The sequence below is a fragment of the Coturnix japonica genome, chromosome 15 (genome assembly GCF_001577835.2).
Source record: "Coturnix japonica isolate 7356 chromosome 15, Coturnix japonica 2.1, whole genome shotgun sequence".
Classification (NCBI taxonomy): domain Eukaryota; kingdom Metazoa; phylum Chordata; class Aves; order Galliformes; family Phasianidae; genus Coturnix; species Coturnix japonica.
The window spans coordinates 7,885,945-7,899,074 of NC_029530.1; the positions used below are offsets into that span (position 1 = coordinate 7,885,945).

Here is a 13,130-nt window from a genome sequence, read left to right on the forward strand (position 1 = left end):
GAACGGCACGACACGGGAGCAGTATTACATGACCATAAACAACATCTACTTGCTGCAGAAAACAAAGGTTATGATAAAAGATAATCAGCATACATGGCCGGGGGTGACGGTTTCCTTGCAGACAGGCAGGACTAGACTGATTTCCTTGTTCTCACATTGGTGGCGGCTCTTGCCTTGCAAAGCAGCTGTCAGATCAATGAGCACAGGTGTCCTGTCTGCAGAAGTCCAAGATGCCTGCAAACCAATAGGAGAACATGGCCTTAAAGATGTGATCGGCCCTGAAAGTTGCTGCTGTTCACTACAACACAACAGTGCTGGTATTCCCTTGTTGACTTTCAGTCCTCTAACAGCTATTAAACTTCCTAATCCATTGTGCAAGCTGCAGCTACTTCAGCACAGATCCCCAGGGCCCCTAACAAGCTCAGCCCTGACTGATAAGCAGTTTCATTTAGTTTTAGTCAGAACTAAATACAAAATAGCTTTCAGTATATAGTAGTGAACAAACTCTCATTTAAGTACAATGAGATCTTTAACTCTGGTGTAGTTTTTAGTGCAGTCTTCTATCAGAAACAGAGTTATTTCCCCTAACCCTGACATACCCAGACCTCTGGGATAGGAAGAACAAGTTTCTGAGTGGAAGACAATTCCACTTCAATAACTTTATATTTGCTCTGACCTGCATTGGTTGTATCATCCCCACAGACCCCCATTTGCAGTGCTTACAGATAGGAGCTGCAAGAGTTCTCAACACTCCAGATATTACACTCCACTAACAAGGTTATGTAGAAATTACCTCTGAAGTTGGCATAAACCAGAGGGCCGTGCCTGTGCACACAAAACTTCCCTCTGCTTTGCATTTTTCTCTAATTCAGAATGAAGAATTTGACTTTACCTGCAGGTGTACAATTAAACACTGACTCTGCCAGCTGAAAGAAAGGTTCTCCAAGGATTTCCCGATAGCTCATGTGAGTTGCAGGAACAAGGGACTGAGTAGCATCTTTGAAAAGCAGATCACTTTCACCATATTTTTGTGAGTGAAAGAGCTGGAATTCAGAATCCAGCTTGGTCCCCAGAAATTCCTAAACAGAAAAGAAGTTCCACAGTTTGGACTACAAATAACAACGTTATGTTGGTGACCATCAGTTTTATAACAAGATCTAACAAGAAAACAAAACACAGATCTACTTTCATCCAGTTATACAACAAGATATGGCTTTGGAGTGGGTTATTTCTCAGAAGTATAATGGCAACCAATGGCCTTTGGAGAGTCCAAATACTGATTTTCTCACTCTCCTATGCACATTCTTAGTTCTGTCACATCAAATCTGAAGACACTTGATATGTTTAGTATACAAAGCTCTTGATATTGAAAAAGTTTTCAGAAATTGTACATAGGAAGTGTTAACTTCTTCCCCATTATTCACCTTACCTGAGATTTCATTAGGAAGTCATAGATTTTAGTGACAGTGACTGGTCGAGTCATGACTGTGTTGGGAGGAATGGAACCAAGGTTGCAGGCAGCCCATTCTGTGACTGCAGCACGTGTTCCATCCGGACACAGGAGTTCAAAGTCAGCAGCTGTGTAACCTTTTGCCCAACCAGAGCTTTCCAGGTCTGAAAAGAAGATGAAGTGAATGAAAATCTTTTTGAAAAGCAAATGCAGAAGACAAGGTGTTTCGGTGTTTCTCATGCAGTGAGAAAAAAACAGAGAGGAAAGAGCTGAGTGAATACACGCTGCATATTCATCTATTAAGAATGCAAAAGGAATAGTTGGGTTGTTTTGGGTTGGTTTTTTTTTTGAGAAAACAGGTGAGTGAACTGAAGCCAGTTTTTAGAAGATAGGTGCAAAGTAACATTAAAGCACACAAACAGCTTATCATATTTCATCTTCATCTGATAATAGGTACATGCTCTGTATTTGCGTATGTGAGAAGGTCCAGAGGGAAAAATCACTTTTTATAGCTTTGAGCTTTCCAAAAACTAGAGTAGTCTCCAACAATGATCTCCCCTCTAGTCCCCAGCAAACACATTCATCTCTGCACTCAGTGATTCTTCCTCTTCTCTCTCTGAAATGGAACAGTACCTGAATTTTAAGCTTTACCATAACATCTACATGCAGGAAGGTTCCTGCAAGTTTCTAGTTCCAAACACAGTTTCATGGACTCAGTTTAAACCTGTACACACTGATCCTTAGAGGTCACAGTGTGGAAAATGTCAATACTTTGCAATGTTAAATTAGAAGAAAATATCTGCATCTCACTCTCTATGTTCCAGAGTAGGTTTGAGTGTTCCAGAAAAGCTACATCTCCAAAGCTTCTTCCACTGGGATTGCCAACCAAGCACCTTGTATAGGAAGAAAAGGAAAAGTTATCAGAGACAGCCATTACAGTGGCTGAGGCTTAGACAATCACTGGAAGCTAAAACAGGAGTAGCTGAAAACATCATCTGAAGTTATTTAGTCATTAGATGGAACACGTTAGTGATGTCAGTACAGATCTCAATGGGCACCATTTATGTGTTGGTCAAGACAATTCAATTTATCTCTTAAAGCAGCTCCCAGTTCAAAGCTGCATCACAGCATCCAAGTAACCTCACCTGTGCCTAGCTAGGAAAGAGAATTTAATTCAGCTAAATTAACTACAGATATTCTATGAAAGCACTTGCACCTTTAATATTCCTTTTCTACACAATCTTCAACTATTTCTTTTTAAAAAATGTGTATAATAATAATTCAGCCTAATCGCTGCTTATAGCCTACAGTGCATGTTATTACATTATCTCTACACTCTGATCTTCCAAGTACCTTTCATCTCTTAAATGAGCCTGTTCCAATGCTCCACACCTTACATGTTTGGAAGCATTGTTTTGCTCCATAAAAGGTTACATGAAAGTCACGAACCATCTGAACAAGTCATAGCAACTGCAACCTAAGCAGAGTCTCAGACTCTGGAAAGAAGCATTACCTGAGAGCTCCCATATTGCCATAGTAGTGTTCATCGTGACCAGCAGCACATCTGCTGGATACTCGAGCTCCTTCCACCTCACTGCCTCCAATGCACACTTTGCACAGGTTTCCATCTGCTCCTGGCATGCAGCCTTTCCAAAAGAAATTCTGGTAAGCTGAGAAGAAAAAAAAAACAAAAAAAAAAACTGAGGTGAGATTAGGGTGAAGCTGCTTCTTCCACTGGAAGAATGGGATTCCATTTAACTGACGGAAAGAGGCCTAGATGGCACAAAGAATCACACATACTCAGATAAGAGGAATAGTTGTTGAAACAACATTTGAGATTGCACTTGCAGGCCAAATGACTAATCAGCTCTTTCTTGGGTAAAGGAAAATGGCAAAACAACTGAACTAAGCAACTCAATAAAGCATACCAAGCTGTAGCATAAGAGGTTGTTAATTACATAGATCATCCAGTAGGTGGCAACATCTCTATTTATACGTAACTCTTGAAAGCATTAACAACTGGAACAGCACTTTTTTTCTCCTATAACATGAAGGATAGAAACAGAGGATCATTATCCTTCAAGTTTTGGAGTAGCCACACAGATAAACTAAGCTGATCACAAGTACAACACAGCAGGATCAAGAGGCAAGACAGTAGGTTAAAAGAACAAGGGGAGAAAGAGTTTCTATTACAACTGTACTTGGTCTTCCTAAAATATTTTCAGATAAACTTAACTCGTAACTTTTTACATCCAGAATATAAACAAATTCATTTGAGCTAATCAATTAAACATCTCCATCAAGAAAGAGGCAGGGAAATAGACCAACTTTCCAAGTATGCAGCACAGAATCAGACATGTTAAGCTTAAGACTGGATACTTGTGTCCTTTGATAATCCTCCCTTTTGCATGTAGGCACAGATACCACTATTATTTATGGTGTATCTGCTTGCTAAGGAACATCACATACAGTCTAGAAGAAATCCACTACTGAAAAGAGAGCTCTATACAGGAACACAAATATGAACATCTTCAATGATATGCAAGACTGAAATCCTTTTACTCTGCCCTCACAGACCCTTTTCAGTCTTACTTCCAAATGTTAGGCTTCAGACTTCAAGAGTCTACTCAACAGATAACTCAGAGCAACCCATACCAGATCCAATATCACAGTTTTCGGTAACATTTTCCTGAGCTCCGACTGTATATCTGGAAAGAAGTAACCATCCTCCAGGACTATACAAGTGGCTGTGGCATGATCGCCTTCCCCTCAGGTTATGGATGTTAATCTGTTTGGCATTTTTCTTAGCGAGGGCTACAGCATAAACAGGTGACAGTCCTACAAAACAATGGCAGCAACGAGTTACATGAAGGCAATGAAGTATTCCAAACAGGCAGAACCCCAGTCTTCCCTCCCTCATCCCCTCATGATGTTCAGTTAATGGTGGATCACCTGCATCTTTGCTTTGCCACACAGCTGTTGCCCTAGCAGTCATACACTGTAGTGAAATTTTTCTTTCCCAAGTGAGCATTCAAATACATCCCAACAGAAATACTAGAGGCAGCCTCAGAAACATTGAAATCTTTTGCCTTTTTAAAGGTTCTTTCATCACCTTTGCACTTTCGATGAAGTTTCCTCATTTCCTCTGAGTTCTCATCAGCTGGAGCATAAACCTGCCCTGGAAGAGAGGAGACAATCATTAAGGATCTTGCAACTGCTGTCATTCCCATTGCATGGCAGGCCCCCATCAAAAAAACCTTTATAACGTTGCAATCCTCTCTTGAACCAGTCGGTATCTCTGCCCCTTTTATAGAAGAGATATAATATACAGACAGATCAAAAACTACAGCCAGTTAGTGGAAGAGCCAAGAAGAGTACCTGGATATGCATATTGATTCCTACTTCCATAACAAAATATCACAAGGTGTCAACATTTTACTGTATTTGTATGGTGCACATACAGAACTCACCATAACATTCTGCAGCAACAGGCACCAATCCACACCTCCCCGCAATGTAGACATGGGTTGCATCCAGACTGACTGCATCAGCCTCACTACTCTGTCAACAGTATTACAGAAAATAACATAAACAGGACTTGCATTAATTATGTAACCAGGCAACTGTACTTCTCCACTGGTTAGAAATCCCACTGCATAAATTCCCTGTCATTCCCACTGCTGCCTATAGTGTACAAGCATTTTTCCTCTCATTCAGCTTAGGCAAAGACACACATACTCTATGCAGATTATCATATTCTCTGTTAAGGACCCTCCTACCTTGATCATTTCAATGCAGTTTGCCATGGAAGTTGCTTGGACACAGACTAATGGGTCAGATTTGATGCTCAGTGCCCACTCCTCACATTTGCGAAGCTCAGCATTGCTGATGCAGCACCAGCGCACAACACTGTTGTCCAAGGAGCTCCCTGCATTAGAAAGCAGAAGAACAGTGAGACCATGTCAATCACTAAGGGCATGCTTCAGTTTATTCACTCATGTCTCTAAGGGAAGAATAACAAAGAATGCCTACAGTCCTGAAGAAGGCGCCTTACCTTCATGGCCTAGTCCCTTAAGGAGAGCTACATAATCCAGACCAAGGACATATGCAATTTCTAGCTGTTCCTCAAAAAGCTGCAGGTGCTGAGTGGCATCTCGAAAGAGAAGGTTCTTTCCTCCAAAGGATGATGAATTGAAAAGTTCAAATCTGGCTCTTTCCTTTCCTTCTTGACCAAAGAGACGCTAGGACAAAAGCAATATTTTAAATTGCTAGAACAGTTCATTTTGATCATTTTGTGTACTATAACTTCAAATTTATTGAGAGAAGGCAAACTGGGTGGTGAGCTCCACACAAATACAGAAGAAAATCCTGTGTACAAAGATATACAGCTTATAATACCCACTCACTTGGAGCATGGTAAGAAATTTGTTGGTGATCTTTTGGAAGTTGTGGCGGGTGATGATGCCACGGCCAGGCCCCTTGCCCAAATTACAGGTGTTGTATTTGCTCAGCTCAGCTGTAGTCCCATCAGGACACAAGAGTACGTATTCTTGTTGCTCTGACTCTAAAACAACAGGACATTCATGAAACCATGAAGTGAATATGGCTTAGTAGTAAACAGAGATGGAAGGTAAAATGTTTGCTGTAAGATTATGCACTAGCAGCACAGCATACCAAGCACACTTAAAGCTGTCTTTGACACGCTTTAGCTATAGAGAGGGACTTCATTTAGACTTATTTCAAATACTATTTAAATTGTTGCCTTGTAAATGTGTTTGTTTAAAAATGCATCTACAATTACCAACCACCTTCCAAAACACTAATGAAGAGCAAAACTGGCTTAAAAAAATAATAATACAGACATACAGGAACTATTAGCTTTAGCAGCTCAATACACAGAAAGTTAAAAGGAATCTTAACAGTCAGGAAACCAACTAGCAGCTGCATTAGAGACTTTAGGCTAAAGAAAAACCTGCATTAAAACGCCTGTCTGCCCCCATCCTATCAGTCTTTTCTGTTTTCCTCTGACTTGTGCAGAGAGCCAAGAAATACCACTGAACTGTTTACAGTGACTGACAATAAACATAAACACATTTCCCAAACTCCCATGCAGGAAAGAGCACAGTCAAAGGTTAAAAGGAATCTAAGTTTTTAGGAATACCTGTAGCTCCCATAATTGTCAGGTGATCTAAAAATGCAACATCTGCTACTCCATCCTTCAAGCACCTGCAGGAAGACAAACACCATCCTATTAACATGTCATCTGCCTTTTCTCTCCTCACTAGTTCTTTTTCCCCAAAGGTGAATTCAATGGAAGTTCAAAACAGACAGTTTACCTGAGGGCTCCATCAGAGTCATAGAAGGGTTCGTTGCTACTGGCCTCACAGAAGTGGTTCTTGTCTCTGACATACGATTTTTGTCCTTGGCAGAGAGCACACAGCTGAGGAGCAGCAACACCAACTCCAGGGATGCAACTTGCATTGAAATACTCACTGATTACTGTAGGGAATAAAAGAGAAAAAAAAAAAAAAGAAAGAAAGAAAAAAAAAAGAAAATAAAAAAAGAAAATAAAATACAAAAAATGGAAGGAAAAAAAGGCCAAACATATCACAGATATAAGTAAGTGAGGAAATGCTGCTTTAGAAAGAAAAAATTACTTGAAGCTGCATCTGCTAATTGTCTAAATTGCAAATTTGAAACTTGTTGCAAACAGAGTGGTGCGATTTTTCCTGTTTAAAACCATCTTTGTGCTGGCTTGGTATTGCAAAGTCTTGACACCTAACATATAAAAAACACAAAGACTTTCCTGATTTGTCAGTTCTTCTGCCCCCATTTCACTCACTCTTGCTGAGGGCAGACATCGCTACAGTTGCTATCACACACCTTTGCTCAGGGGTTGTGCCTCATCCCAGGAAAGATCATTTCTTGCAAGGAGAAATCCAAAAGGAATATTCCAGCCTGAGGTCCATCTGGCCCCATTGTGGCAGCTGCGCACACCTCGGAGCCTCTGGATATTCAAAGTTCCTCGCTTGGCAACAGCCACAGCAAAAACACAATTTCCTGAGATAGGACAAAATATGTAATAGAAATAACTAAATTCCAGCCCTCAGCTTCTGTCTGTGCACCAAGTTCAATTCCCCTCTAAATATTGCAAAGAAAAAAAAATTAGGCATATTAAATTGAAAATTCATACCAGGAATTTTACAGTATACTGACTACACAGTAAGCTCAAATCTAGTTGAAGAAGTTTAGGTATCACCGAGCTCCACCACATCATGAAAGTGCAAAGGAACTTTGAACATTTACATCTAACAGTTTGTGGTATTATAGTGGAAATAACTCCTGTCTTATCTTCAAAATGTACCAATCAGACAGAAACATAACAATTCCACTATGTTTGCATGGTTTTTTCAGTCAAAATAAACTCACTTCTCACACTGTCCCTTTATCAGTCGCTTCCTACATCCATCTGCTAATTTGGCTTCCTTTTCAGAGTCATGCCCCTCAGGTATTTTCTATGTATGCTTGGCTTTGTCTTGCAAATCAGCCACTGCAGACTGCTCAGCTGAGGAATCTTACCATAACACCCACCATCTTATAAACTTGCCTTTTTATGGTGAGGAACAGAGAATGAATTAATAACAGAAACTGATCTCTTAAAGAACAATTAATGAACAGTCATACTAATGAGGAATATGGTATAAGAAGTAATACAGATGGGATTAAACATTCCTCATACCCCACACAACGTGAAAACCCAGTATACCAGTGTTGTGGGCAGGGGTGGGTACAGATTACTGTGGTGAGAGCACCATAAGCTGAAAAGATACAGAGCACCACCAGCTTTTTATTCATCACTATATGTTTTACACATACTAATGTAATGTATATGTCATTAGTCACCTCCATATTCCTACAAAGTACATCAGATTCAACAGACCTTTTTTCTCCAAGAAACTCTGCCTGCACAGCAATTTACTAGGCAAGTCAGTTTACATCATAGTTTATTCTTCTTTATGTACATACCCTGTTCATAGATCTCCTTTGCCACAACAGTCAAACCATGTAGCTTTACAGCAGAGTAAACATCTCCTGCATCCAGGGAAACAGCATCTGCTTTATTTGCCTTTAAAAACAAACAAACACAACCCTCAAAACAAGTGTGCTTAAAGGGAAAAAAACAGAGCAGTCTGTCAGGCTGAAACTTGGCTCTTGAAATAGTAACCAGAGACTTTTACAAGCATTTGTTTCGCTTTTAACTGAATCTCCACTGTTAATTACTAACATTCCATCAGGATTAAGCTTTAAATAAATACTTTTGTCAGTAACAACAGTCCCTGCCTCTCCTTTGAGCTTTCTGCTCCAAAAACACAATTCTAGTGCCAATTGAATAAAAAAGTTTCTTTTTCCTCCTACTGTTCCATCAGAACCCCAAACCCTTCTCAGATGTCTCCTGGCTATAATAACCACCTAAGAATGGAATGAAGTCTATTAACAAGGGTCACACAGCTGGATGAAAACATGAACTAAATCATTCTTTTAACAAACAATAAAGCCCTTCCTGGTTTTGATTACTAAACCTACAAATGGCTTCATGCATGATTTTATTAAAATTGAAGATCTTCACATGGAAACAAGACTTCTGCTCTTCACTCCAGGGAAGATTAATAAGGAGTTAAAAACAGAAGGGAAAAGCAGGAAGAAAAAATAGTAATTACAGTCACAGTAGGACTGAAACTACAAGGAAAGACAAATACTCTGACCTGGCTTTAATTTATTAGTTTGGATTTGACCATTTATTTTCATGCAACTTCATATTTATTTCCTGGAAAATGTAAGCTGGGGTACAACACTATGGTTAGTAGAAGGCTCACACACTTGAATTCTTATCTCCCGAGCCACCTTGTGCAAGGCCTGCTCTGAAAGTAATGCCTCCTATTTTATTATGTTGGCAGGATGGCAGTAGAGGTGACTGACAGCAGCAGAGGGACGCTGTGACAAAATGGCACCAGGCAAAGGTATATAACTGAATGAATTGACTCTTGCTGAACATTTATGGAGCCCAGAGGACGTGGGCACAGTGAGGCAGTGGGTGGTGCATTTCAATAGTGGCAATGGTGATGTGAAAGACAAGCCTCATTGCAAATGCCCATACAGATTTTTACAAGAGTGGTATGTAGGCTCTTGTTCACGGCTGGCAAAAATGTACAGCTAATGGTGGAGACGATGTTCAAAAATAGTGCTTTGTAGCAGAGAATTTGCTCTGTCAGGTAGTATTATAGTGTACTTTTTAATCTGTTCTAGTTTCTCCTTCAAAAGAGAATGTGATTCAAAGTTGCTTCAAAAATCCTTGTGAACTTACTCTGATTTTATCAATGCAGTCATATGTATTGTGGGCTCTGATGCAAGAAATCCTGGCAAATGAATCTGCGTTGGTAACAGGCAGCACAGCTGTTAGTGCTTTGGACAGCTCAGCACACTTTCTCTGTTCCAGATCAGACAGAGTGCACCATCGAAACTTTTTCCCTGTGGGATAAAAAAAGAAAAAGTCAAGAACTGTGGGAGTTGCAAAACCAAACTCAGTTTAAGACCCCATGGAAGGGAGAGGTTATTTTGTTTTAATTAACTCCATAAATAAGTTGACTGCTCACTTGCGCATCCACACACTTGAAAGCACAGGAGAGATGTGCCCAAGCACTTGATCCAACAGGCAAGACAACAAGCATCTGCCATTAAGTCATTACTGTGTCTCTATGCTTCCTCTTGACAGGCAGCAACAAATCGTGTACTATGCTGAATACCGTATTAGTAAGACATTATCAACAAGATCATCACATCAAGCAAGAACTTAAAAACTACCTTCATTTCTGAATGAGCTTACAGAACCTGAGCAGGACCACTGTGTAAATCTGTAGCACAACTGAACTATTTAGTAATCAGCTCTTTCTCCAAATGAAAACTAATTAACCAATTTAAAAAAAAGCAACCAACAACTGGTTGCTTGTAACTCATGCAGCAGAAAGAATGAGTTAGGAAGATACAATTAGAAGTGGAGGTGAAGGCAGTACCTCCCCTTCCATGGAAAGCTGGGGGTATGGCTGGTCTATACTGACTGTAAGTCTGCAACCAAAGCGAACAGACTTGTCAGCAAAATTTCCACTTTTGCTTTATACACCGTAATTACCCATTTTGGATGTATTAAATGCCCTCTACTATAAAATATATTCATATGCATCTCAGAAAGATACTGTGCATTTAGGGAAAGAATAAATTGCTTATTTCACATGGAAGTAGCCTGCAGTTATACAGAATCCTGTTCTGAAAGATAGGTCTGAATACACTGAAGAGACTACAGTATTTTGAACGTTGTCACTTTCAGAAAATCATTTGGTTTTCTAACCGTGACCTACTATTAAACAAAACAAACAAGCCTGGAACAAAGAAAGTTTAATATTAGAACACCAAAGCTTTCATTCCTTTGAGCACAACGTCAGACATTAGCACTCCAAATGATCTGATGGTAATTCAGAGTGATTCCAAAAAGAAACCCATTGTAGTTTTTGTGAGGAGCAGCTTAAAATATACTGATTGATTTTGACAGCACTAATGAGTATGTGGACATCAGCTACTCAAAGGAAACCTATACAGAACTGCAGAGAAACTAGCTGCTTTGAGATCAGCATCAGCATCCACCCACAATCAAACAGGAAAAAACCACCATCTGAATGGAAATCACAGTCACAGTTCTGGCTGCAGATTCTATACACAGAAGAAAACAAAACCAAAGAACATCTTAGAGTTTGTGTCCTGGTAGCACACCCAGAGGTCACCCTTTCTCTTTCCCCTCTCTGCATCAAACTTACCTGAAGACAGCAAAGTGAAGATGATTAGGACAATTATAAGAACTGCCTTCATGATTACAGTTGTTCAGCAAGGATCCACTCTCTACTCTGTCGCTCTGCATTCTCATACCAGGAATTCCACAGTGATGACAAAGAGGATTTAGGCATGGACAAAGATAAAATGAGATTTTAAATAAGTAAACATGAACTCTTTCAGATTCTGTGTATCTCTGCATGCAGAGAAGAAAGGAACAGTGACCTATTTAGTGCCCACAGATGGAAAATATCAGTGCGCTTTTATCAGTGCATGAACTCATACAAAGAAATGCAAACCTCTGTTTTCAAAGTAGTTTGTTTTTGTGTTCTTTGTTTGCTGCATGGTAAGAGTCTATTTACTGCCTAACATTAAACAAAAAAAGTAACCCTATGCCTCTCTAAGAATTTAGAGCAGAATCCTGTTTTTGTCAACTTTCTTGATTCTTTTCATTCCACTCTAGCACAAGTCTAATTCCAAACTGACTTATTCCCGTTTCCTAACATTTAGCCTAGAGAAGTATTACCTCTTAATTACTCCAAAGCAGCCATGACTCACATCATTAGCTTGCTCCCTCTCTCTATACAAAGAGAGAGCTAATATGTACATATGTAAGCATAAGTGCATAAATGAAACTAACCCAAATATATATATATATATACACACACAGACATATGTATTGCAATACGCTTTGATCTCACCTATTCAGGAGAGACTCGATCACTCTGTCTTTGAGAAAGATATTTCTTCCAGTTTTGTTTTCCTGCCAGCACTTCCTCTGCTTCATGTACTTTGGAAACACTTCTCCCATCTTTCTGTTCCTATGTTATAAACCTCACCTGAGCAATTCACAGAACTTATTTCCTACTTGCTTCTTTTGTGTTTGTGTACACAGACCCCATTGCTCACCTTTGCTGTTTCCTCACTAAATCTGCAGCATTTGAGATGCTGTCTTCTTTCCCATTAGTCTGACCACAGTTCACCTCTCTCACTCATTCTTGAGCTTCCTGGACATTCTCAAGTCCAAAGATTCTCTCATTTCATAAGAGAACAGTAGGTATCCCTATCCATTTCAGAGAAGCTGGATTAGAAGATCTTTAAGACCTCCTGATATGAATGATTCTCTGAATCATGGTATTATCTCACCCTTTGACTTGGTTCACCTGCAGTTAGCTCAGCTCAGAACACTCTGGGAATTGAGTCCCATTCCCCACTAAGTGCAGTCTATGTAATCTCTCAATACAACACATTGCTACATGTCAACATCAGGGAAAAAAAATGCTTGGGGGGGGCGGGGAGGCTTAGATCAGGACAGATCACTAATGAATTAAGACCACGTCAATTAAAACATGATATAAACAAGCGTGCTTTATTTATACCTTAACCTTGAGTCACTCCTGAGTCAGCTGTGAGGACGCCTGTTGCTCAGGCCGTCCTGCAGGCCGCAGTCAGACATCAAAGCCATGACTTGATGCCATCCAACCCTATCTTTGCAGCTATGCTTCCTGCTGGTCCTACCTTACCTCAGCTCATGCACCCTGAACCAGCTAATATTATTAGTGTTCCGCCTCCATTCCACCCCACACGGCTCATTACGCACAGCCTCACCCCGCCCCATCCCCTCACCCCGCCCCATCCCCTCACTCCGCCCCGCTCAGTCCCCGCCTCACCCGCACTCACGCTGTGCACACAGCGGAGGCCGCAGCGCCGCAGTAGCAGCGGGAGCAGCAAGATGGCGGCGGCCGCGGTGCGGGTTGGAGCTGCAGCCGTGCGGCGGAGCAGGTACGGGCAGGGCGGGACCGTG

The 13,130-nt window shown here is 40.5% G+C and overlaps 2 protein-coding genes across 7 annotated transcripts in view; one reads left to right on the forward strand and one right to left on the reverse strand.

The window, feature by feature from the left end:
• LOC107321220 (melanotransferrin-like) overlaps window positions 1-13,130 on the reverse strand; it is a 22,876-nt gene continuing 9,746 nt past the window's right edge. Inside the window, exons 1-20 of one of the 6 annotated variants that reach the window (XM_032447899.1) lie at window positions 12,850-12,934; window positions 12,236-12,389; window positions 12,028-12,147; window positions 11,314-11,408; window positions 9,813-9,976; window positions 8,477-8,576; window positions 7,334-7,510; window positions 6,787-6,949; window positions 6,612-6,676; window positions 5,857-6,014; window positions 5,505-5,691; window positions 5,230-5,378; window positions 4,921-5,011; window positions 4,563-4,628; window positions 4,106-4,288; window positions 2,964-3,120; window positions 2,261-2,343; window positions 1,430-1,614; window positions 893-1,079; window positions 1-234 (exon numbers count right to left, since the gene is read on the reverse strand). In XM_032447899.1, coding sequence (XP_032303790.1) covers window positions 194-234; window positions 893-1,079; window positions 1,430-1,614; window positions 2,261-2,343; window positions 2,964-3,120; window positions 4,106-4,288; window positions 4,563-4,628; window positions 4,921-5,011; window positions 5,230-5,378; window positions 5,505-5,691; window positions 5,857-6,014; window positions 6,612-6,676; window positions 6,787-6,949; window positions 7,334-7,510; window positions 8,477-8,576; window positions 9,813-9,976; window positions 11,314-11,365 — 2,208 coding nt within the window. In that variant the 5' untranslated portion in view covers window positions 11,366-11,408; window positions 12,028-12,147; window positions 12,236-12,389; window positions 12,850-12,934 and the 3' untranslated portion in view covers window positions 1-193. The other 5 variants (XM_015877924.2, XM_015877922.2, XM_032447898.1 and 2 more) reach the window with 5 other exon arrangements.
• Window positions 12,979-13,130, forward strand: part of PISD (phosphatidylserine decarboxylase) — a 22,948-nt gene continuing 22,796 nt past the window's right edge. The window contains exon 1 of the mRNA XM_015877930.1: window positions 12,979-13,108. Within this exon, the coding sequence (XP_015733416.1) occupies window positions 13,059-13,108 (50 nt within the window). The 5' untranslated portion in view covers window positions 12,979-13,058. The remainder of the gene's footprint in view (window positions 13,109-13,130) is intronic.